Source organism: Aythya marila (assembly GCF_965140915.1).
Source record: "Aythya marila genome assembly, chromosome: 20".
NCBI classification, from domain to species: Eukaryota; Metazoa; Chordata; class Aves; order Anseriformes; family Anatidae; genus Aythya; species Aythya marila.
Window position 1 is genome coordinate 9,734,975 of NC_139061.1, and position 25,529 is coordinate 9,760,503.

At 50.6% G+C, this 25,529-nt stretch overlaps 1 protein-coding gene across 1 annotated transcript; it reads left to right on the forward strand.

Moving 5' to 3' along the window:
• Positions 1-1,205: 1,205 nt before the first annotated feature.
• On the forward strand, positions 1,206-25,283 carry DHRS11 (dehydrogenase/reductase 11). Its single transcript, XM_082776015.1, has 7 exons — positions 1,206-1,343; positions 12,571-12,780; positions 18,809-18,903; positions 19,407-19,536; positions 20,221-20,313; positions 21,142-21,207; positions 22,234-25,283. The coding sequence occupies exons 1-7, from the start codon at positions 1,212-1,214 to the stop codon at positions 22,273-22,275; spliced, it is 768 nt and encodes a 255-aa protein (XP_082632141.1). The 5' UTR covers positions 1,206-1,211; the 3' UTR covers positions 22,276-25,283.
• Positions 25,284-25,529: the final 246 nt, after the last annotated feature.

Genomic DNA, 25,529 nt, shown 5'->3' on the forward strand with positions numbered 1-25,529 from the left:
GTGCAAATGTTTGCTGTGGTGGTTCAAGCATTTAAAGATGGGGACCTCTTCCTCTTTGCAAGGTGAGGAAGAGCTCTCTTTAGCCAACCACATGGTTTGTCTGCTACCATTAAATGGCTTTAACCTCAGCGAGCTGAACCAGCTGCCTGTGCTGTGCTGGCACAAAGGCTTGGTTCCCAGGCTGCGTGTCCTTGGTGAGCTGAAGCTATCGCTTCCACGTGGGCTGCTTATTGCTCTGTGCTTCTCCCACAGCTGGAGCGATGAAGTGATTTGGTTTAAATGCCACGGTCCCACAGCCCCCTCGGGAAGACCCACGGAGGAGAGCACGGCAGCTCCGGAGCAGGGGCCTCCATCCCTCCCCTTCTCCCCAGCTCCCCCATGCAGCTCCTCCCCTGCCACACTGCATTTGTGATGCACAGAACCTGAAATGTGCTAAATATATAAATGAAGTATATATATATATAACAAAATTATATAGTTTATATAGACTATAAAAATGTGCAAAATTTAAATAAAGAATATTTAATATTTATATATGTATTAATATATATTAATATTACATGTAAATATGTGTGATATTAATATATAATATTAGTATTAATATATAATATTAAATGATAATGTAATATTATTTAATATATTAAAATAATATACAATATTAATATTATATGTAATATTACATATTATATATTATATGTAATATTACATATAATATATATAATATTTAATATTAATATATAATATTAAATAATGTCATTATACAGCATACAATATACTATAATATGTTAATATTATATATTAATATTATGTATTGAAATTATTAATATTAATATGCATAGGAAAAGTTGGTGTATGTGTACTATATTTAGTATAGTTTATATAAAATAAATGATATAATAAATATATAGTTTATATAGTTTATATAAATATAAATAATATAATTATATGGTTTATATAGTTGACATAAAATATATAAAATACAGAAATAAAGGCCACGAGCCCTCAGGTCTACGAAGGGGGGGGCGTGGCCTATAGCCACATGGGCGTGGCTTATCGACCGAGCGGGCGTGGTTCACGACCGAGGGGGCGGGGCGTAGCGAAAGGGGCGTGTCCCGCGCGAGGGGGCGTGGCGGTGGGCGTGGTCCCGGCGGCGGCGGGCGGCGCATTGTGCGGGGCGGCGGGGCCGGGCCGGGCCGTGCGGGGCCGTGGCCATGGAGCGCTGGGCCGGGCGCGTGGCGCTGGTCACCGGCGCCTCGGTGGGCATCGGCGCGGCCGTGGCGCGGGCGCTGGTGCAGCACGGCATGAAGGTGGTGGGCTGCGCCCGCAGCGTCGACAAGATCGAGGTACCGGCACCCGGGGGGGGCGGCGGCACCGGGGAACCGGGCACTGGGTGGGTGGGTGGGGGGGTCCCTGCGAGCCTCCCCCGGGGGTGTTTCGGCTGCGGGAGGCTCCGTGTGTCCCTGTTGCCCCCGCATTCCCCGGCACCGCCTAGCGCAGGGCCCACGGGGGGCGGCTGCCCCGCGAGGCCTCGCCGCTGGGGGGACGTGGGGGGCGATGGGGGGGTCCCCGGGGGTGGCTCCCGCTGGAGGCAGGCTGTGGGGCCGGGGGCTGTTTCCCTGCCCTTACAGGGTGGGGTGGGGCGCTGCGGGGCTGCCCCGGGTTTTGTTCCCCCAGCTGGGGCTCCAAGGTGCTGGGGGTCGCTGCTGGGGGCTCCCCACAGCTTCCAGCCCCAACGCCGCCGTCCTGGAGGCACAGCGCCTGTGGGGCAATGCCAAGATGAGATCTCAGAGCCCGCTGTGTTTGCTGTTCCTTCTCCAAACATCCCCACAACTAAGTCTGAAACCTCCCCGCGCTGGCTTAGGAATAAAGGTGTGTGAAAGCAACAGCTCCCGTGGTGTCCCCTGCTTGTGTCTGGCTGCACCTCACAGCAGCCCAGCAAAACCTCACTTCTCTCTTAACAAGGCCGAGGTCCCCCCGTTCACAGCCTCTGGGGACTTTTCTAGCAGCACCTCCTGAATCCGGGTGGGACAGCAGCGAGCCGGTGTCACTGCGCCCCTGGGCACAGCATCGGGGGCTTGCCCTCCCCAGCAGGTGCAGGACAAAATGGGCAGCAAGGCAAGCGAGCCCAGCTCCCGTTTCGTTTTCCTACTTCATATGGTGTAAGAAAGTGCCGAGTTTTGTTGTTTTTTTTTTTTTTTTTCTTTTTCTTTTTGATTGTTTGCGTTACGTGGGAAACTCAGATCTTAACTGATGTGGAGCTGGATGAGACCATGGGAGCGAAAGCTGAGCCTCTGCGGGAGGAGAAAAGCCGGAGTCAGCACAAAGCCTCGCAGCCTGCTGACAGCGCGGGCGATCTTTCCGAACATCCCCTGCTTTTATTCCCTTAGCAAGGGTGATAAGGACTCAGGGCACTGCTGACCACACCACCAACAAATCGTGCAAAAACCCCCGGGAACAAAGTTGGCGTTGGTGCTGCTGAGGAGCGGGGTTAAAAAAGGGGAAGCTCGGAAGAAACAAAACTTTTCCCCTTCTTCACCATCAGTCAGAAGGATGCTGCTTGCAGAGGGCAGAAAACTGGCCGGTATAAATCATTTAACTGGCCTTTGGGGCTTGCTTCTACTTGGGCTTTCCCAGTGCTTTGGTGCTGTGCCTTACAGAGCTCCTGCCCGTTCGTACCCTGCTGTAGCCTCGCGGAGGCTGGTGAAGGATGCTGCTGCATCCCGTTCCCCTCTCATGAGCCATTTGCAATGTCTCCCTGTTCCCAATACCCTGTTAACTGCTTCCATGGGGCTGAGCAGCCCCGTTCTCCCTCCTGCTGGGGGTCCTCAGGAGCCCCCACTCCGTGTGTAGGGAGGCTGAGGGTCTGGCCTCAAATGGGCAACTTCGCCTTGTGCCTCTTCTCTGCTTCCTTCATTTCCCAGCCTGGTTTGGGCATTCAAATCTCAGGGAAACATTTCAAGAGATCCCGAAGAAACTTGATGAAAATCAATGAAACTTGCTTTATCCTGCTGTACTCCAGACGTGTTCCGAAAACCTTCCTTTCTGACCCTTCCCTGGCAAAAACATGATTTATATTTGAGACAAGGGGGCTCTTCTAAGGGCCTTGCCCCTGTATTTGGGTCCGCACACAACGCGGCCGTGCAGCGGGCGATCTGCCTGGGCTGCTGTGGTGCCGAGTGCTCGCTGTCTCCACGGCTCTTGTTACTGTCACCCTTCAGAAACTTGAGTTAAACAACGCCGCCAATGTTTGTCCCTGCTTGGTTCTTTCTCCCAGGCTCTCTGAGGACCCAACTGTGTTTGCAGCGCACAGCCGTTTGTTTTGGTAGGTGTCTGGACTGTGTTTTGCTCTGTTGCTATTCTGGTTTTATTTATTGTCAAGCATGTTTCCTTAAAGAGGAAGAAAGTCCCAGAGATGCTGCTGGCCCGGGGAAGGGAAGGTGGTGGAGCTCGGAGTGGCCGAAGGTCACTGGGAATGGGTCCATCCCTCGGACCGGTGCCTGTGCCGGGGCAGAGGCTGCCTGCTGCGTCCTGCCAGGCCTTTGGGGCAAACTTCTGCACGGTAACCAAGCTTTCCTCCAGGAGCTTCAGCTTTTATTTCCTTTTTTCCTCAAAGATATTCAGGCCGTAGACTATTGAGCTCGCACTGGGACTTGGGACTTTGGACGTGGCTGTAGGAAGCCGTCCTGATGGGGCACTGTGCTCGGAGGGGAACGGGAAGGTTCAGGCTGCTGACCTGTCATCGGGGTGCTCAGCTGTCCTATAGCCAGCTCTACCCACAAAATGCCCACTGCCACCTCTGCTGTTTGATTTTCTGAGTCCTTCTTCTGGTAGAGAGGGGATGTGGGCAAAGGAGAGGTTGGAGCATCTTGGCAGAGATGGCTGCAGGACAAATCTTTTCACTCTATTAAAATCAAATAATTCGCTAAATACCACTGTGAATGGTGAAGTGCAGAGAAGTGAACCCAAAAAACAAATCAAGGCATCTGGAGATGGAAATAGGGCAAATAGCACAGGTTAAAAACAGCGCTATAGTGCTCGCTTTGTAGCATGAAGCCTGTATTTTCGTTAGTGGCAGGCACTGGAGTCATCCATTTTAAGGCAAGGTAGCTGGAAGCACTCCGTGGTGGTTTTATAACCTAGAGTAAATGACCGAAAGAGGACGTTGTCTTGTGAGGAGTTTAACTCGGGCAATAAATACGATGTCAAGATTTCTTAATCTCTTGGAAAATCAGATAAGGGCTGGAGGCACGATAACGAGGGAATTGCAGAGTTGTGGTTTTGGTGTTGAGCCTGTGCCACGAGTCCAGGGCTCTTGATTTGAATTCTGAAATACAAATGGTAGCGGCTCACGAAAGCTGCAGGATTTTCTCCCTTTCCCTTTCCCACACATGATGATGGCTGAGCTGCAGCTCCAGCTGACCGCGGTGGTGCGCCGTGTCCTCTCCTCTCGGAGCTGGCTTTGACTTTTCTTCTGGCACATCATCGTAGGTGCGGGCATGGCAAGAGCTCGCCCTGGCAGCCAGGTGTCCCCTCTGTGGTTGTGTGTGGCTGTGACCGAGCATTTACAGCCCGGTGCTGAGCCTCCTGCAGCCTTGCTCCCGGCTCCTTGTGCCCCCCTGGCTGCTCGGGGGCTGCCCGACGGTGCCTCGTGTGCTGTCGTCAGGCGTAGAGGAACCAAATATAATTAAAATGGCTTTGTTTTACTCTTGCATGCCAGAAGATAATTTGGGTTGAAAGCTTGCTCTAAGTGAGAGGCCCGGAGGTGCCAGCAGCTGTCGAATACGTTTTGGCATCTGCTCTTCCCGAGTGTTTTCTGCTCTTTGGATGTCCGCGTGTATTTCAAGTCAGGAGTGAGCTTCACTGAATTAGCAAAGAGTTTTTTTTGTAACCTATAAGGCCAAGCTCTGGTGGCAGCACCCCCCCCCCCCCAATCACAGGTCCCTGTCACCCATCCCTTGGGTTCGAGCGTGCAGGAGGCTCACTGGGCTTCAGTTTCTAGTTAAATTTTAGAAGTTTTAGTTTGCTGTTTTCTTCACCTGTGTGGGCGAAGCTCACGAGGAGCTTTGGACACTCTCCATCACTTTTGGAGCTCAGGAAGGTTTGAGGTGTCCCTGCGAGGAGAGCTTGTGGCAGCGGGCAGCAAGGAGCGGTGCCACGGGAAGGAAATCCTGCGTGCCGTCGGGCCACATGCCGCTCTGTGGCCTCGTTTTCCAAGGAAATCCCATCGGGTGCCGCCTTGCTTCCTTGTGTGAGGGATCTCCCAGCCTCCGAGGGTTTGTTGTTAGCAGTGGGAGAGGTCTTTGTGCAAGGAGAGGGGTTTCGAAGCAGCGTGCTGTTTCTGAAGAGCTTGCAGACAACGCCTGGTGATGCGCTCCTCGCGGAAAACCCAGGCTTTGGCGATCCCCCTGGTTGCAGGACGTCGCGTTGTGTTCCTGCCTGCATGAGTCACACCAGCTGGATTTTAGTAAAATGTAATTTCATGCATTTATATACTTGCAGAGAAGGGCAAAATTGCTGGCAGGAGCTCTCCTTCCAGCCCCGTTATCAGATTTTATTTTTAAATCTAATTTTTTCCTCTTTAAGAGTGGATGGTTTCAGTGGGGGATCCCTGCTCCCCGGCACTACCTGGCCCTTCCCTCCCATCTCCTGCCCTCACAGAGCAGCCTGCTCGGCAGGCGAGGGGAGCTGAGGGCTCCTCGGGCAATGACCTGTTTCAGAGAGCCTTGGAGAGGTTTATTAATGGGCATTGGGTATTTTTTTTGTTGTTGTTGGGGTGAGGAGGAGATACAGCTGTGCAGGAAGCAATAAATGCTGCTTAAATTACCAGCTTTAACTGATTAATTCTAATGCCCTTGTGACAGTTATCGATCAAAGGTAGCGTTTATAACCAGGGACTGCCTCGTCAAGGTTAGATCTTGCTCAAGAAATACCCCCTGATAAGCTGAGCCATCGATTGCACCTTCCTGCAGTCCGGCCTCTGAAGGGATCGGAGCTCTTCTTGGAGCAGAGCTGGGGCCGTATGGGATGGGGAGGCACAGCCGGGTGTCCCAAACCTCCTCGGGGACCTCCTTGTATTCCCCAGGGCCCTGCTGAACCCGCCTGTGAGGTTTGCTGGGGCTCCGTGCCTGCCTCAGTCCCCGTCGTGGCACGCCGCTTGCAAGGCTGCTGGGCTGTGAGGGAGCCCCATTAATTATTTTTAAGGCAGCAGCAGCAGTTCCAGGCGGGATAATCCCAAGGCACAGCCTACTCGTAAATGAATGACCTTCAGGATTTCCTTGGCCTCTGGAAGGCCTTGTTTCCATGATGCTGGGGACTCAAGGCCTCCGAGGTACTTTTATTGCCACTTGTCCCTGACCAGACCCTTTCCTGAGAGATACGAAAGAGATGCCATAATTGCTGCGGGAACGACCGCTTTGCTGTCCCGGTGGCTTTCCTCATCCTTGAGGCTGAGGTGTGTGGGGGAAGGGTTGCTTTAGACCTGCCTCTGTTCGTCCTCCTTCCCCCAGGTGTGCTTCAGAAATGCCTCGTTGCGTAAAATGGGGTCAGGGTGGCTGCTGAAGCGCGTGGGACCTGCGTTTCGCCTCCTCCACCCCGACTCTTTCTCTCCCTTCACGCTCGTGCAAATCGGCCGTGGCTCTGCTGGGGCTTGCGGCTTAGCTTGGGATTAGCAGTGCCGTGGGTGCGGCCGGTGTCACGTCGGCACCCACACGGGTGCTCATCACGGTGCCCGGGGTCAGGGCTGAGCTGTAGCTGCTGCTCGCCTCTGGGCCGTGAACCTGGAGCGCTTCAAAATTCGGGATCTGCCACCCGAATGCTGCCAGCGGGGGAGACCGGCGAGCCCGCGAGGGAAGGCCGGCTGCTTTGCGTTAATCTTTCCTTTCAGAAGAGGATTCGTTTAGGATTACACGGGCGCGGAGCGGCAGCCGATGAGGCAGATCAAGGCGCGGGCTTGCGGCTCATTCCCTGCCCTCGCACCGGTGGCACTCGGTGTTTGCTGGCGACGGGGGAGAGTGTGGGAAAACCTCCAGCTCTGCCTGTCTGGGGGCTCTGAGGAAGAAATCAGCTCTGTGCCATGGGGTGCTGAGGGGGAGGCCCATCGTGTGACCCCGCAGTGGGGCCGTGCTGCTGGCACGTCGCTTCCCAGGCAGTGCCAGCCATTTGTCAGCCCTGCTGCCAGCCGCCCCTTGCTGTAGCGAGGTGTGGGCACGGGCTGGGCTATGGGATGTTCACGTACCCTTATGAAGAAGTGAGGGATGCTCAAATCTTCCTGGGCTGGTTCCCTGTGCAAGGAGCTCAGAGCTCACTGGTGGGGTGCCCGGTGCCACTTGTGCACCCCACAGGCAGGGACACGGGGCTGGGAACAGGGAAAGCCCCCGGGTGAGCTGGGGACAGATCCCTGCTGTCCTTCTGAGTGCTCCCAAGTCTTACACACAAAGCACGGTGAGGTATTTGGTTGCAACAGGCGCAATTTGGGGTGGGTGTGTGGTGATGGCTTCCACAGGCCTCAGTCACGCCTGAGCTGTTCAGGGTATCGCTGCGCACCTCAAACCTCTGCTGCAGGATTCGATGCAGTTCGATTTACCGGCTGGTTGTGCAGGTGAAGGGCAGGCACGGCGCTGGTTTCGGGGCCCAGCTGCAGAGCCTGGGTGGCAGCCGGTGTGAGATGGAGCTGTGGGGGCAACATCGAGGTGTGACAGCACTGTCAGGTACCGTAGGCAGTCAGTGCTTCAGATGCACCTCAGGTAAACCCTCTGAAAATGGGTGTAAGGCTTCTTCCTTCCTCCTAGGTTCTCACGTGGGTGCCCCCAGCTGAGTTCTGCACTTTGCTTCTCCGCTTAAACCTTATTTTCCATGCTCTCCTCTCCCCACTGTTGTGCCTTGTTTTGGAGCAGAAAAGGATCTGAGCTGAGGGGCAGCGGTTTGCAAACAAGGAGTAAAAGCATTGATTGAAAGCTCACGAGAGGGCAGGAGAATCACTTTACCGTTTTATTCATTTGGAAACTCCTCTCAGACTCCTGTGGTGGCCCTGTCTGGGGACCTGAAGCCACACAAAAGGAGCTGGAAGAAATCCGAAGCAATAATCGTATGCAAGCAAAAAGCCCCAGGTGCCTGGCGGCTCTCGCAAGGGGCTGGCTGTGATTATCTCCATTGCACAGACAAGGAAAGTGAGCTCTGAATCTTGCCCATGGTCTCTGAACACGCTGTGGAAGCTGCTAGAACAACCCCAGCCTGGTGCTGTACTCAGTGTATATCTCTTCCTCTGTGCAGTTGCACTGGTATTGAAGCTTAATTAAACAAACCTTCCAACTTGCCAATCGGTACAGTGGAAGGATCGGTAAGCCCCCAGTTTTCTTTCACAACCGTGATGCTATTTGTCGTTTTTTTTTTTCTTCCTTCCTTCGTTTCCTTTGGATAAGGAAAGGAACTGGGGTGACTTGAGTTCCTTTCCAGCTGGTTTCTGGGCGCAGCGATGTGTTTAAGCATAAGCTGAGGCAGTGGGATGCACGTACCTGCGATGAATGGCAGGTCAGATTAAAAATTACCTAATGGCTTCTGCTGGCTTTAATCTCTCCGTACTAAATGTGTCTGAAGTTAATAGGATGGTTGGCCAAATAAAGCCCTGCGTGACTCTTTTCTTTTTTTCCTCCCCCTAAGAGTCCCCTGAAATGTTGATATCAATTAGTTTTGTACAACCGCTTTACCAGGGCTGAATCGAAATGCGCGGTGCTGTGCCCTTTGTGAGTGTCTCGTGCACAAGGAGCATTAACCCTTCCTTGGGAATATGAACCTACTCTTAACATTTGGAAGACATCCCATAAACGTCAGGCATCTCTTCAGACCTTTAAAATCAGACAACTAAATAATACATGGTAAACATCATAACCAAGTATTCTTCTTTGTCTCACTTACGTGTCAGTGCTTGGTGTTTTTTTTTCCCATTTGCTCATTCGTTGCGTCCATGGCAATAAATGGCTCTAGGTTAAACATTTTCACCTACAGTGTAATTATTTTTTCCTTATGTTGTGTTCTCCTGGTGTAAGCCAGTAGCTCTGGGCAGCTGGCTGGCCATTTGCAAGCATCCCGTGATAACGGAGAGGTGCAGAGCTGCGTGGGTCTCGTTTCACATCTTCATCTCCAGCGGCTGGAGGTGCCCCTGCTCTCGTCTCTGTTGGTGCAATACGTGGTCACTCATCGCTCGTGAAACCTGGAAAAGCAGCTTTTTTTTTGTTTGTTTTTCTCCTCGTGCATCTGCTTTCCTGTAAGGGGAGCGAATGTTAATTGAGGGACTTGACTGATGCTCTGGAAAAATATCACGAGCTCCCTAATTCAGAGAGTTACTTTACATAAGTCTTCTTTTGCAAACTTACCCGCAGCTGATGCTTCTTTGAAGAGCCTGCGACAGCTGTGGCTTTACCTCGAGATGTGTGCAGCACGTTCAGCTCAGCCTGGGTGTCAGCGGTGTTTGGCGCTTTGCTTTCAAAGAGAATTCGTTAGCACAAGGGGAGCCTGAGATGAAAGGATCCGTGCGGATTCCCGTTTGAGGCGGTGAGAAACCAGACAGGAAAAGCAGGATCTTGGCAGATATTTGTGGGCGCATTTCTCTGGTCAGCTGTGGCAGAGGAGCCCGTCTCTGAGCAAGACAGAGCTTGCTCTTGGTGCATCTAGGCCATAAGCTAAGGAGGGCTGCTGGCCAAAGCACCCCTCATGTTGCTGCTCCCTTGTCCTGTGCTGCAGCCTGTGGTGTTCAGAGCTCACGTCCTCTTTTGGGACTCACCCGAATCCCTTGTGGCACACCAAGAAGAATTCCACCAGCTACTAGGAAGAAAATTAATTCTGTGCTAACTGAAACCAGGACAAAGTGCCAGACCCAAGCCGCGGTGCCCCACGAGCACATACCGCATGGATGGCTCTCCGGGGGGTGCTCCAGTTTGGGCAGCCCCAAAGCTGTCAGCTCCGTGCCAGTTTATGAAGAACATGGCTGAGGGCAGCCTTGCCCGATTTCCTGCCGTGTCTTTGCAGGAGCATCCATCCCCGGGGTACTTTTAGCATCTTCCCACAGCCCTTCATACGGCTTCTCATTTTCTAAATGCCGCCCTTGCGGATTTTTCCCAAGCCGTTTTCTCAAACGCGTGCTTTGATCTTTTAAAAAGCTTTTAAATTTTTTTTAAAGATGAGAGATACATAGCTCTCAGACATTATCAGCACGTAGTCAACAGGATTGTACGTACAGCACAGTGAAAGCGCCCCCGGGAGGGTGCAGAGAGGTGCGATTCGGTCCCAGGGGCGCCTTTGTTCTCCGTCGGGCAGAAATATTGCCTCTCAGCCCCAGCGGAGCCCTCGGGGGAGCTCAGTGCTGTGGGGATGTATTGATCTCGGGGCTCACCTAGCATGGCTCCTCGCATGGTGCTGCAATGCCTGCGGTGCCCAGAAAGGAGAGCAGCTGCTGGGCCAGACCTTTAGGCTTGGGCTTGTGGTCCACGATCCGTGGAGACCTGTGGTCTGCTGCTGAGAGCCCCGGGAGGCAAACCCGAGGAGCTAAACTTGTTCAGGGACGTGCACGGCCTCTGCTGCGGTCTTAAGGTGAAAATCCCATACTGAACAGAGCTACTTGCCTCAGAGCAACGAAAGTCAATGTGCTGAGGGGGATGTGGAGGTCCTGGTTGTGCCTCCCTGTCCCTGGGAGGGTGCTCAGCCCTGCTCAGTGTACAGCTTGGGGAGGAGATAGTTGGTCACCAAAAAAATCCCCTGTAAGGGCTGGGACCAGGAGCACATCTCATGATTTAGACTTGGGAGTCAGTTCACATCTTCGTGTGTTTTTTCCTGCCTTTTTGGACTTGGTGGTACCTGACCAAGTTGCCAGCTGGGGCTTCTGCCCCTGAGGCAGCTGCTGAAAGGGACGGGGCTCAGCTCTCCCCAGGAGGCAGACGCCTTCGCTGCTCTCCTCTGTCCCTCCTGCCTTCGTGGGCGAGTTGTGCGTGGGCTCCTGTGTGTGTTGGTGCAGATGAGGGACAGGTTTTGTCGTGTGCCTCCTCCAACAAAACGTGGGCATCGCTCCACACCTCTCCCTGTGGTGCCAGGAGGGGCTGGGCTGGCCGGGGAGCTGACGCCGTGCCTCGCAGCAAGCAAACGAGGCAAGCACGGGCTTCACGGTGTCATTTTGGGTGCTCAGGGGGGCTGCAGCAGGTGCCCTGGCTCTGTTGTGGCTGAGTTGGGCTTTGCTGCGGTGTGGATGTGCTCGAGCACGGCCTAGGCCGGGCGCTTGGGATGCCGTGGGTGTGCGATCGCTGCCCCGCTGCCTTTTGCTTCCTTTCGCTCCTCTGCTGGGCCTCGCTCCTGCTTTTTGCTGTGGGTTGCAATCACCTTGGTATGCGGGGAGGAGCCGGGGAGCTGCCTCTGACAGGACGCGAGCTTTATTGCACCCGCCGAAATGTCACATTGGTGAGGCTGCTGCAGGCGATGCGGTTCGAGTGATTTGGTGGACGTCTGTAGCCAGAGTCCCTCTCTCCACAGAAACCAGACATCACGTGGCTGCCGCCTCGCGCTGGAAGCTGTCACCGTCTCTAATATGACACATCAGAGATGAGATGCTGCTTCTTATTAGCATCAGGGGGGTAAAGGGCATCCTCCAGAGACTTCGGTGCGGTGGCTGCAGCATCATTAACACACACGGCCAGCAGCAGCTCTTGGCCTTTCTTTTGCTTCATATCGTCTAGTCTGATAAAAGATCTGGAGGCTCGGAATAATTGTTGATAATGGCTAATGAGGAATTGTAAGGCATGTGGTTGCCACGTCCTTTATCCCCGTGGCAGACTTGCAGCACGGTGGCTGCTCCCCGCCCGGTGCCACAGCAATATTTGTTTGTGTTGTGCCAGCTCGACCTGTGTGGCTCAGGGTGATAGACACGCACAAGTCTGTTCCTTCTTTAAAAGAAAAAGGTTAAAAAACTGAAGTCGATGCAAAATTATGTTATACAAGCAACCACTTATAGCAGATGGGGCTCTGTTGCTGAGGCACGGGTGCTACTTAAGCACGTGTTTGCACAGTCAGGGCTAGACAGTTCAAAGTCCCAGTGTCAGCCTGAATTCCCCGGCGATGTGGCGGAAGCTCTGCCCGGATGCCAGGCTGTCCAAAGGCATCTGTCTCGGTGTGGTGTCACCCGAAATGCCACGCACAAGCAGCCGCTGGTGTTGGGCTCTCAGCCACCCCGCACCTCCTGTGGCATGGTGCAGCGGGGGAGCTGTGCCCAGCAAAGGCCGAGGGAGGGCTCGTGTCGGGCTTTGGTGCTTGCTTTGTGTCTGGCAGCCTGCAGAGGTGGCAGGGGTAAATGTGTTCCCATTGCTCCCCTTGCACTGTCTGTTGGGCTCATAGTGGCTGTCCCCGAGTGTGCTTGGACACGCTGCGAACACCGTGCCTCGGTGTTATCACAGTCCTTTGGTGCTGCTCTCCTGGACATATGTGGTGGTGGTGGTACCTACAAGCAGGAACAATGAAAAAGCAGTGCTGGTCTCCCGGGGCTGTCCCCGAGGAGAGGAGGCTGATGGCTTTTGTCTTCCTTTCTCTCTCCCTCAGAAATTGGCAGCTGAATGCCAGAGCGCCGGCTATCCTGGGACCCTCATCCCCTACAAGTGCGATCTCTCCAACGAAGAGGAGATCCTGTCCATGTTCTCCGCCATCAAGACCCTTCATCAGGGAGTTGATGTGTGCATCAACAACGCGGGGCTGGCTCGGCCGGAGCCCCTGCTCTCGGGGAGGACGGAGGGCTGGCGGACGATGATAGACGTGAGTAGTGCCGCTGGGCTCAGCAGCCTCTGCCTTCTGGGGGCTGGGTCCTCAAGTTACAGCCACCTGTAAGAAAGATGACAAAGGGACCAGAGAAAACTATCCACATTTTTATTTATTTATTTATTCAAATCAATCCAAACTGTGGAAATGGTGAGATGAGGGAGAGCTTTCCCACCGGCTTCCCGTTTGTCTAAACTACACTCAGCTGCATTACATAGATTTTTATTTATTCTGGCCGCCAGCACCAGTGTACCCATCTATTTATTTTGTGTGTGGAGCTGAGGACTCACTTCCCATCTGGCTCCGACCTGGCTTTGGGTCGGCTGGTCAGGAAGTGGAAAGGCATCGTGCACTGCTGAGCCTCCTGCCTTCACCCTGGAGCACAAAAACTTTCAATACCTTCAGTAGCATTTTTTCTTTAGTTCTACATCTTTCTGAAAGGTGATGGGCCTCACTTCTTTTTTTCTTCTTAAAATAGGAAATAATTGAATACCAAACACTGGCTTTTGTAGCTAATCCTGTTAGTTTTAGCAGTGGGTTTTAAAATGGGCAGGTTCTTTTTGGCTTAAAAAGCTGTAATGCTTTTGTCTTTGAAGCTTCATTTTCTGCCCATAATCTGGTTAGAGCTCGATATGAAGGAGCCAATTTCGTCTGCCCAACAGGGAGGTTGTGCAGATGGCTCAGGCCGGTCACAAGCAGCACTGCCCCTGGGGTGCTGCTGTCCCGAGGTGCTGCTGTGCGTTGTTTTGGGACTTGGCAACTTCTGGCTCACAGCACTGGCACCCGTGGCTGTGGGACCTTGGAAGTTTGCCTGCCCTTGCCACGGTCCTCTTGTGCTGGCCTTGCTTTAGCTCCGGCAGGAGAGCTGCTGAAGCAGCAGCATTTCACAAAGGTGATTTTCCCCTCCTATGCTCTATATTTTTGTGTAAAGCACCCTCACAGGGGCAGGATTTGAACCTTTCAGTAAACCATGGCGTCTTTGAGGCACCTCCTGCAGCTGTGTGAGCTCGTCCTAGTGAAGAAAAATATGTTTGAAGAGCTGCTACAGGCCTGGGGCCCGCTGTGCCTGGCAGCAGTCGGCCCGTGTCTGTAGGCCCTGTGGTGCCCAGCGGCTCCAGGGGCTGAGCAAACCGAGCCAGGCAGGCACGTCGAGGCCTCAGACTCCTGCTGCCAGGGTGAGAGCTGCCGTATCCTGGCTAATTAAGTTCTCGTTAGGGTTTTGGCTGCTCTGCTTGCTGCTGTGAGTGCAGCCAAAGCAAGCTCTGCTCGGCTTTGTCTGCCCGGCTGGGCTTTTGTGGGTTGCCCAGCCCGGGTCACAGCACCGCCGCATCTCCCTCTTCCAGTTGCCATGGAGTCGTTAAAGAAAATTAAGTGAAGTGTAGCTGAGCCTGGGCTGGTGCAAAGCAGGGCATTGTCTCGCTGCAAGCCTGGGCCCGTGGGTCGCCTGCACCTTGTAAGCTCCTTGTCCCGGTCTCCGTCATTGTGGCTTGTGTGGATGTCTCTGTGTGCTGCTGCCTGTCCCTCGTGCTCCTTTTCCTTTGTTCTTCTGACCTTTTGTCCTCTTTGAGGCAGCAGGCTCTCAGGGGATGTGGCTTTTACCCACTGCCTTCTCCTCTTTGTGCTCTGTTCCCTGGCTGCTCAGGTCTCGGTGCTCCCTTGGTCTCATCTTCTGCTGATTTTGGGGAGCAAGATTTTGGAACGGGGATCGTCCTGCATGAGACCATCTGTGTTGGTGTTTGCAGCGGCCAGAAGTGGGGTTTGGGAGCCTGTGGGGTCACCCTCCTTGCAGGCGCTGCTGCACACACGGTTTGGAGCTGCTTCGGGATGACGGATGGGGTGGGAGGAGTGGCAGGGCCATTGATCCATAAGGGCAGGGTTAGGAAACCAGGCTGGGGGCATGTTTTATTCCCAGAGGTGATCTGCGCTGCTGTGTGTCTGTTCTCATTTGCTTGGTAAAAATGCTCTTGCTGTTGTGGCGTTGGGAATAGACTGAGACACCTAAGCCACCTTCATATACAGGCAGATGTTTTTTTTTCCTCATCAGCTTCCCAGCAGCTGGTGGGTTTGCACTTGGTTTGCGTTTAATTGCCTGAATAATGCAATAATTTTTATTTTATTTTATTTTTTTAATGCAAAAGTGAAGCCCTGGGACACTCCAGAACTGAACGCATGATGACCCACCTCAGCCTAAGCAGCCCCGCCAAGCCTGGGCTTTGTTTTTCAGCCTGCTTGCAAACACTGGAAATAGCTGTGGGTTTTTCCTTTCGCTGTGAGCATCCAGTTCTGTGGCTGCAGCCTCCCTGCTTGGCAGTCTCACTCCCAAGCATGCCGGGGCTGAGGGGCAGCAGGGTCTGGGGGAGGGATCCGCACCGACAGCGCTCCCCGCCGCGCACGCCAGCCCCAGGGAAGCACTCGCCACGTCCATTTCTTCTGCATGCTCTGAAGCTTTCGGGGTCAGGACGGGGGAAGGTTGCCAGCGCCTTTCACGGGCCACTGGGCTTTGCAGAGCTGAGCGGGAGCAGGGAGGCTTCTTCCACAGGCAGCCTGGAGAAAGGTGCTGGCGAGCAGCTTGGTGTGGGGTGCGGCTGGAGAGTTTTCAGCGTTCTGCTGGGCTGCAAGACAGGAAAAGTTTCTAAACAGCCATCGATGTATTGATTGGAGAGGCATTAGGGCTTTAAATTAAAGGCATTTTTTTCTTTTTGGTAAATCGATTTTTGTTTCCATGCATTTTTTATGAGCTTTGAGGCTGCCCGTCTTTTTCCAGGCTCCTCTCTCAGTATGCCCATTCCATAAATTTTCTTGCTATACCTCTAACAGGTCAAGTCATGTTTTCATTTACTTATTCCTCCTCTTTTTTAACGTTCCAGTTCCTTATTGTCTGGTATTTGCTCTTAAGGGAGAAATCTACAGGAACTTATTCTCCCAGGGCTGCAGAGGTCTCTGGTTAGGAATTGCATCTCCGCTGCTTTACAGCGGTGCTGAGCCCAGTGCTGTCAGCTGGCAAATTCGGTGTGCACAAGTGAGGAAGCCTTTTATCTCGGGCAGGCTGTAAGCCCTTCTTTTGGTTCACAGCTTCCCCCTCTTTTCTTTACATTTGTTTGCAAGATTTGCTCTACGTGAGGCTGGAGCAAAGTCCTCCGGCCGTCCCCGATCCCCGCGGGAGTAGCCGGGGCCGGGTGCTGTGTACACACTGCCTGCGGGCTCTGGGATCTGAGCAGCTCCTTCATGTTTTACCTACTGACCTTTACAGCCAGGAATTCAAGCTGAACTTTCCACTTGCACTGTTCCAGGCACAAAGGACCGCAGCACACATCCCCTTGCTCCTGTAAACACTAACTGGGTTTGATTCTTCTTGGCGTTATTCTTTGACCAGCGAGGCTCTCTTCTTCTTGCTTTTATATACCATCTGTGTATGGATATGTTTTCAGTAAACGGCATTTTTATTTGGTAAATAGGAGCAGGAATACTCATTTTGATGCCTTAAAAAAGCCTGATTCTGGGAAATGAACTGCTCAGCACTTCCAGGAACAGGATCCTTTATGTTCTTCCAACCTGGCAATTGGAACTCATTAATTACTAGAAAATGTGCCTTCATTGTTTCTGTTGCATTAGCGCACACATGCCACAGTCGCAGACCTGCTGCTTTGTGCAGCATGCTGTGCAAACGTGGAGCACAGATGTACTGGCCATCTTTGCTAAGAGACCTTTGAACCTCTTGTTCTTAAAATAGGAACAAGTACTGAAAAATGTCTTGCGTGGATATTTGTAGCAGTGGCCTTTATATTGTTTCTAGAAGTGATGTAGCCCTACGTCCTGCTGTCTTTCCAGGCATGTTTTTAGGTTCCTGAGTGCCTGCTCTGTGTTTTGTAATGGAATAGGGATCCCAAAATCCTGTGTGTGCTACTGGGAAAAGACAGTGAGGAATCCCAGTTCAGCTGCCTTCCAGCCAGTTGTTTTGCTTTACCAGGGTGTCTTATCACACACAGGCTCTGGACTTTCCCATGTGGCTGTTGATTAGCATCTTGCTTTGCCTGTAGTTGTCAAAATGTTGTAATGCTACCCACGCAGGGAAGTATTGCTCAGCGTGAGTCACAGCGTTGGAGCCCGGCTCGGTCCTGGCTTTGGGCTGATGTTACCCTCTAGTGGCCTGTGGAGCTGGGCAGCAGCTCTGCACCAAAACCACTGTGCCTGGTGGGTCAGTGTTTCTTGAGGCAGGGAAGAAAGCAAGATATTCCTTGTCATTAAGGTGTTTTGTTTTTTTTTTTTTTAAATACTTAAAGTTGCCAAGATCCATATGTGAAAGGACGGGCTCCTCACTTGGTTGGTGTATGAGACTGGAGCAGGTCACTCCCGCTTTCCTTGACTTTTACTGTGAAATCCCAAAGATTTCAAGTGCCCTACCTGGGCTGGGCTTTGCTCCAGTGCTGAGGTGGTTGTGCAGTTCTGCTGACATATCTGCTAAGTTTCTTCCTTGCACAGCCAAGGTAAATCTTCAACCTGGTGCCAGGGAATTTATCTCTCTAGTTCCAGGTACGATGGCTGAGATATCCAGCAGTGACTGTGTGCTCAACCAAAGTGCACTTGGAATAGGGTGATGACTTTACTTATTGTGTTGCCTGGGTACTTTGTGATAACATCAGATAAGAATGCTATTTTCTATGCCAAAACCCATAAGCATGGCCTCTATTAATAGGAAATAATGACCAAGACAAAAGCAGTGACTGGGAGATCCTTCAGCTGACCCCACTCATCCTTGGAGTGTGCTGCTCAGTAATGATGTCTCTAAAACCCTTTCTGCCTTTTACTTTCTAGTCTCCAAACTGATGTTCCTCCTGTGGCTGCATGTCCGTTTGTGCTGCCAAGTTTTAGCTAGCCTACCCAGTTGTTTCTGAGTTTTACACAGATGATAGCCAGTTGTTTGCTGTCCGCATGACCTTGCTCCTGCTCCTTCTCCCATTTATAGTTGCACCTGACTTCTGATTCATCAGAAACGTAGTTCTTCCTGGATATTTAGCTCACAGTGGTGTTTTTAAACCCGTCTGGCCTGCTCACCTGGTTAAAAAGTGACATGCCTTTAGGTGGGACCTGCCAGTGTGTCTCGTGTTGAAATGGTTGCATCCTTTCTAGAGGGCTTCAGCAAATACTTTCCACCTTCCAGCTGCTCTTCCAAATCTAAAGCACTGTAAACTCAGCAGCAGTGCTAAGTGCTCTAGATGACATGCTCGTTTGTCTCGCACACACCTGTGGGTCCTTTGTGCTGTTGTACTCCTACTGGGGGAATTTCCACATCTCTGTCTTCCTGGAAACTTTGAATCTACATTTTATGGCAGCAAATGCTCAAGGCATCAATGCATTAAAGGTGGCACCTTGCAGAGGCGATATGACTGAGTTTAACTGAACCACAGCGTGCTGGGCAGTGCTGGTCCAAAGAGCAAGTGCTTGGAAAGCGCTGGCTTACGTGACAAAGGACTCGATTAATTACCTTGTCCTTCCTTCCTTGGCTTATCCAGTTAGGGCTGAGGAAGATGTCAGCGAGCAGCATGATGGGTTGGTGGCTCTCATCTCTCTAGGGCTCTTTGCCCCCTGCAGCCCTGCCATGGCACGCTGTGATCTTTGGATTCATTTGGATTCATTGTGGGAGGCTCTTTGCTGGCCGTGTGGTCTGCGGTGCCTGTGAGTGCCTGGCTTTCTGACAGGCAGTATCTGGGGATTTCCTCGTTAACTAGCTGACCTAATTACTTGCTGCTAGTGTCCCGTGGGCTCTCCAAACCCCCTGTGTGCTCAGTGCTGTGCAAGACAGTTTTATCCCCTGGACAGAGTGCTGACTGGGGGGAAGTGAGTTTTGGTGTCTCTTCCCTTGGACTCAGCCCTCACGCTTGCCCATAAAATTAAGTCCATTTATTTTTGTCAGAGGCCAAGGCCTGTCTCACAAAACTTCATCTACGGCCCTGTGTGTGCAGGGAGGCTCTGAGGGTGCCAGGCCGGGCTGCTGGCCTGAGTCCCCTTCCCTTCTCTCTTCCCTCAGGTCAATGTGATGGCTGTGAGCATCTGCACCCGAGAGGCCTATCAGTCCATGAAGGAGAGGAACATCGATGACGGGCATATTATTAACATTAACAGGTACGCAGGATCAGCCAGGGGGGATTTCAGCGGAGGAGCTTTCACCTTTCATGGTTGGCTGATGGATGCCTGAAAGTGGGGAGTTTCCAAGGATTGTGATCCCAGAATCATAGACTCATTTAGATGGGAAAAGACCTCTAAGATCATCTGGTCCAGCCTTTAACCTACCACTGCCAAATCACCATTAAACCATATGATGGTTGGTTTTCCAACACCCATTTTTAACCTCTGCTGGTCTAAATACAACAAAGAACAAAGCAGGGTAATGGCAATTATTTGCTGTAAGGTTTCAGATTGAAACTCCTTCACCAGCTGTGTCACGAGGAGCGCCTGGTGGTGTGCATCTCCTCAGAGGGGTGTGGGAGAGGGGAACTCCTCACATAGCCACCACATTAACATCTCCTCCCATGTTCATTTTGGTGGTTTGACTGTCCTGTTGGTTCCTTCTCGGGACACTGCCTGCCTCCCCCATCTCAGCACTTTCCTTTCTGCTCTCTCCTCAGCATGAACGGTCACAGCGTGGTGCCACAGTCGGTGGTGCATTTTTACAGCGCCACCAAGTACGCGGTTACAGCACTCACAGAGGGGCTGAGGCAAGAACTCAGAGAAGCAAAGACTCATATACGAGCTACAGTGAGTACTGTGGGGTTTCCTTCCTCTTTGCTTGTTTTGTGGGTGGTGGGGAGCTGGTAAGTTTTGTGGGGCAGAGATTTTTGCTTTGGGAAACAGACGAGGAAATGCAGAAACAGCACTCGGCACGCTGTCAATGTCCCAGCCCCATGGCCACCTGTCCCTGATCACCAAGCAGGCTCCATGCCTCAGTTTCCCTGGGCAGAGAAAGGCAATGGGGCAGAAGCTGCAGCAGCAATGGGCTGTGTCAGAGAATAAACTATGGGGGTGCATGAAGTGGGCAGTTGCTTGTCAGGGCAGTGTGTGGGACTCGTGACGGCAGAGGGGGGCAGTCAGCTGGAGCTGTTTGCTCTCATTCAGAGCTTGCATCTCAGAAGTGATGTGTCCAGAAGTTAATTTATATTGCAAGCTTTTCCATTGTTTTCTTTGCCTCTGCGTCCCTTTGGGTTTTGAGGAGGAAAGCATCCATCAGCAGTTTCCCAGAGGAACCTGCCACAGCAATCATTAAGGCAACGTCTGCTCTCTTAAACTATTCCCCTAGAAAAAGGGTGGGTAAGGAGCACAATAGAAGAGGCTTGGGTGTTTTGGCTTTTTCAGTGCTAAAATCTTTTCTCTCCTTTGTTTTTTTTATTCTTTCACTGAAGGGGAATTACAAATCCTATTAGGATGTGCTCTGCTCTTTTCCAGTGTATATCTCCAGGACTGGTAGAAACAGGATTTGCTTTTAAACTTCACGATAACGACCCTGAGAGAGCTGCTGCAACCTATGAGAGCATTCGGGTAGGACATGGAGAAATGGAAACAGAGGGAAGTGGTTCTGATCGTAGCTTAACAATTTCTCTCCTGGCTAATCACACAAGGAGTTAGTTATGCAGAATGTGTAGTGCTTTCCAGCATAGCTGGCATCCTCAAAGTCAAGTGTCAGACCTCAGATATTGCACTGATAATTGCACACTATGCAAATTTTCATCAGGTTCAGTTTCTCACTCCCTGTATTCTTTGTGGACTTCTTTACTGAAGGGAAGTTGTAGTAAGCAAATGTGCCTACACAAGGATGGGCAAGAAGAAACGTGTGTGCTGTCTTGCAAGTGGCTAGCACGGGATTTCTGGTGCTTCTCTGGTAATTCTCTGATGCTTGACCTGGCAGAGTTACTGTGCCAATAGCTTTGCAAGATGCTTAGCCAGGCTGCGAACCAGAGCAGCTCTTGTACTCATCTTCATGGTGCCCCCTCTTTTCTGCCAAGGAGCTGCTCATTTGCACTTTGCCTTAGCCTAATTCTGCAAAGACACCTGAAAAACGTCCTCTCAGTTCTGGAGAGAGGTATTGTCTCCATCTCTGTTTTTCTGCCCAGCACTTCAGGATCGTAGTTCTAACAGACACCTCAAAGCATTTTGTGGAAAGATTATTCACAGCAAACGGAGAGGTATCAGCATCAGACACTTTGTTAAATTTTTAATGGATTACTTTTTTCCTGCTCGCTTGCATCTTTTTGAAATGCCCTAGTGACACTTTCGAAACTTGTTATTGATGGTTAGGAAAGGAGTGATCTTTTGATTAACTTCTCCTAAGGTGCCCTTTGTCTGAGAATTTCTTTCATGTCTTCCCAGTGTCTCAAAGCTGAAGATATGGCTAATGCTGTCATATATGTCCTCAGTGCCCCACCTCATGTACAGGTAAGCTGTGGTTGGGTTGGAGGACTGCTGTGGGTAGCTGAAGGAGGAAAGGGTAACTGCTGCCCTGACATTTGCTAATCAGTGTTGCAGCTGCGGTATCAGCTGTGTGCTTAGTGGAGCTGGGGATTAGCAGTGATCACGTTTGTTTACCGTTCCCTTATGGCAGCTTTGGGATGGTGCTGCTCAGGCTACTCACACCTCTCTGCATCCATCAAAAGCTGCTGTGACTGCAGAGCAGGACTGCAGCAGGGGGAATGGGAGGGATATGGGCATGTCTTGCCCTTCCACACAGTGCCATCTGGGATTTGCTGGTAGTATTGCAGCTGGGTCAAATTCTGCCAGCTGCCAAATAATGTGTTGGGCTGGATCCTGCCAAGTGCTCCTCAAGGGTGGTGCAAGGTGCTCGTGCTGCCAGAGGGACTTCCCCCCAGTGAAACAAGATAATGAGCAGCTTTGAGCTGGAGGTGGGAGGAATGGTGTCAAAGTTTAGGATGTTGGCTGAGTCCACACGTAAGTTGCTGTCGCAAAAGCAAACTTTGGTCACAAGAGGCTTAGCAAACCCCTGATGTGAACTCTGCTCCTTCAGAGCAAGGTGCAATCATCTTGACATGGGATCAGCCTGGTGGCCCAGCACCTTGTGTGTCCTGGCTCTAATGCAAGCTGGCTTTTTTGCCTTAAGAGGATAAAATCTCCTGCTGAAGAGGATAAAATCTCCTGCTGATGTGGAGAGGTGCCTACAAGCAGTGCTTCTGCTTGATCCTCCGTAAGCAGGACCAAACTTAAGGCTTGATTACAAACTCTTATGATTCAATGTCATCTTATGCTCTCTTCTGTGCTTATTTGTGCGTTTATACCTTCTGAAAAAAAGCACAAGTCACATTCACTTTTCTATATTTCTAATATCTCAGACAGGCTTATTTCTATTCACACGAACTTCCTCTTTGTGCATTTTACCACTGTAATAGTAGTGCAAGGTTTAAATTGGACTTCAGTGCTGCAATAAAACCATGCCTTGGTCTCTTCCAGATTGGAGATATACAGATGAGGCCCACGGAGCAGATATCATAGCAAATGAGGAAGACTGTGAGCAGCACCGTGTATCCACTCCACTTGGAACCCTCTGGCAATGCAGGGTTTCGTCAGCTGGCTAGCAACGTTTTATTCAAGTACCAAGGATTGTGTTTGAAGAATTATTTTTCTCTCCCTCTCTCTGAGCTGGTGCTGGTGCTGAGCCAGTTTTAAATATATATATATATATAGTAGTGGGTCTCTTTCACCCCCACTCCTTTCTGAAGCTGCTTGAGAGTAAAATGTATTTGAAAATAATGCAGGGAAGTGGTTTGTGGAAGATTGTCTCCAGACTGGTTTCTTCTTCTTTTTCCTTTATTTTCAAGGTTTGTTTGATCTTATTTGATGATGATGTGTCTGGACTTAGGGGAAGCGGCTCAAGGTGTTTGCCAGCTTCCATGTGGTTAGGGTTTGAGATTTTCAGTGGATGTCATATATGAATTCATTTAATTTGGGGTTTTCTTATCAGTTTGATGCTTATTTGGTAATGATGCATGTGATATTTTCTTCTCTCATATCCCAGTGCCCTAAAGCCAATATACGACCTCACCCTGCCTCCCCAGACCCTCCTTTTCCATTCATATGAATTGTGCCTGCTAAGTTTGAGGAGGTATAAATGTGTGTGCTTGATATTTCTTTCATTCTTTCTTTATAGGTAGGTAGGTAAATAGTTTGGGGAAAAGTACCTGTATTTTTGCAGGTTAGAATGATCATCTAAGTGGCATAGATACAGTAAGAGTGAGTTGTTTGGTATTTTTAATAAAAATTAAATGTGCTGTCTTGTGATCACCTTTATCCTTGGTATCATCTCCCAGCACTCTTGATGTTTTTTTGTATGTTTGATAATAGCATGCATTGACACTTTTTTGGAAATGTTGATCGGTCTTAGAAAGATGTATGGTGCTGTTTAAACGCTGATGCTGATCACTGTTGAGTTGGAAATGTTGGAATTTTGTTCATACGCAGAGATACAAACTCGGAGAGAGGGAGTGAAATGAACCGTGCTGAAGCTGTCCAAAATGAAAACATAATAGTAGGGGCATTTGCCTACAAAGCAGAAGGTAAAAGGTCTGGTTCAGATCTTGTACTAGTTCTATGCTGGTGCAGCCCCGTTGTTTTTGCTCTGGGTTTACTCCGACTTGAGGGAGGAGGGAATCAGCCCCATAGCTGATACGTGCAGAGCTGGAGACCACTTGAGCTGTTTTATTTACTCTTACAGTGTGGCAGAAACACAACTGCATGTAGTCCACCTCGATATAGAGCTATGGAGCTGCTGATGTACATGTTGCCTTAAGATTGCAGACTTGTGCCTGCTGAGCTCTGAATTTCCCGCAGTGTTTTGGAAGGCGAACCTGTCATTTTAGGTGGAGCAGGTCTGGTCAGCTGATGTGAGCGGAGGACTGAGAACCAGAGAAACTTGGTTTGGACTGTTTTACTTATGCCAGTGCAGCTCTGTGGGAGTTCATCTGTGTTATACCACCATAAGGGAGACCAGAATAGGGCCACTACATCATCAATTTCAACTCCCTATGTAACCTTGGGCGAGTCATGTTACCTCTCTGCCTCAGTTTACCCATCTGCAAAATGGGGATAATAATACTTACCTACCTCACAGGGGTGTTGTGAGGACTCACAAACTGTTTTGTAAAGCACTTTGAATATGAGAAGCGCTATGTAAGTGCTGAGTGTTGATATGAAGTATTATTATTAATGAATCTTGTGATAAATAGAATTCCTTGTGCCAAAGGGAGCAACTGTAGAAGGATACAAGGAGAGAACCGGTAAAACATTCCTTGGTAATTGTAAAAACAAAGGCAATTTGTCCCTCTTTTTTTTCTGTTTATAAATACACGCTCGTGGTGTGTTCTATCCCTTCATCATCTGTCACCAATTTCTCCTGGCAAGTACACATAACCTTGTCTCTGGATTTGGCCTTTTAATTTACTCTGAGTGAAATTCGTGCCCTGTGGCAAAGTCTTGCACTACTCTAATGCACTGACCTCCTCCACTTTGCTGAGGCGGTGACTTTGAGTGGGTTCTTTGCACAGAGCTGGCTTTCACCCACGGCACTGAGTTAGATCATGTCCTGCAAGGAGCAGAGCCAGTCCAGGTCTGCACACAGCCAGCGATGCTCACTGCAGCGGAGAGAGCCGGTGCCAGCTGGAAAAGCTCGTCAGTCTCCGTGCCACCATGGTGCTCAATTCAGAGGCACTTGGGTAACGAAGGTCCAAGCACAGTTCTGCTTTCTATAACACCCCTGTGATGTTCAGCTAGACATAGTACGAAAACTCTGGGTGTTTTCCATAAGGTTTCTTTTCCAGGAGCTTGTTTGAATTCAGCACATGCACTGTGCAGAGTGTGCCATCTTTTGAAAAGAGAAGGTGGCTGAACTGGGAGTTGAGGGCTGAAAAAGTCGAGAAAATCAGGAATTTGTGAAATGAGCAAGGGTATGGGAAGCAGTAGTGAAGAGTCAGAATTGGTGGCTCTAACTGTGTGTGAAACTGATGTTGAAATGCATAACTGAGGCAGGGACCTGACTTACCTTTCTGCTCTGTAATAGGAGGCTTCAGAGAGAATTGCCTAAGATGTAAGGCTCTGAAAAAGGGCTGGTCTGTGCAGTCACTCCCTGCAAAAAAACAACCTGGCTGACCTGCGGCCCTGGAAGTTATTTTTTCCCCCATGAATATTTCTAACGTTTGCAAGTCTATAAAACAACCTCTCATCCTTGAAATGATATCCAGTATATATTTCCATTTTTAATGAGTTATGGGGGGGGGATAATTCCTGCTGCCAGGTAACTTCCTGCCTTTGGCTGCTTTCCCACACGAAGCACAGAGGGGTTTGGCAGGGGTTGCTTGGCTGCTCTGCCTCATGTAACCTGGCAGCACCTTGAGCCATCTTCCTGGGGGGAGATGGGATTGGCAACGTGACTCCAAGGCATTCAAAAACCCCAAACAAGAGGGTAAACTGTGTAATTTATCAGTAGGTTTCTAATTGTGAACTGTAAAATAAAGAATAAAAAGAGGCACACTGTGGTTCTGTTGTTGTACATCGTAGTTTTTGTGTTAAGACGCAACATCCTTTTTACTGTTCACAGCTAAACCTTTCTTTTGTGAAGATTTAAAAACAGAAACATGCGAATTTGGTTCTTCACAGGGAAAAACTGTAATTGCTTTCTAGAGCAGAATAGCATCCAGTTGTCTCACGGATAACCTGTGGAGGCTGGACTCGCCCATCCGTGTTCAAATGAAGCC

Excerpts from the sequence above, each read along its gene's own strand:
- DHRS11 (XM_082776015.1), top strand. The coding sequence starts at position 1,212 with ATGGAGCGCTGGGCCGGGCGCGTGGCGCTGGTCACCGGCGCCTCGGTG. Across the intron at positions 18,904-19,406 it reads CATATTATTAACATTAACAG|CATGAACGGTCACAGCGTGG; the intron begins GTACGCAGGATC and ends CTCTCTCCTCAG. Across the intron at positions 19,537-20,220 it reads AGACTCATATACGAGCTACA|TGTATATCTCCAGGACTGGT; the intron begins GTGAGTACTGTG and ends GCTCTTTTCCAG.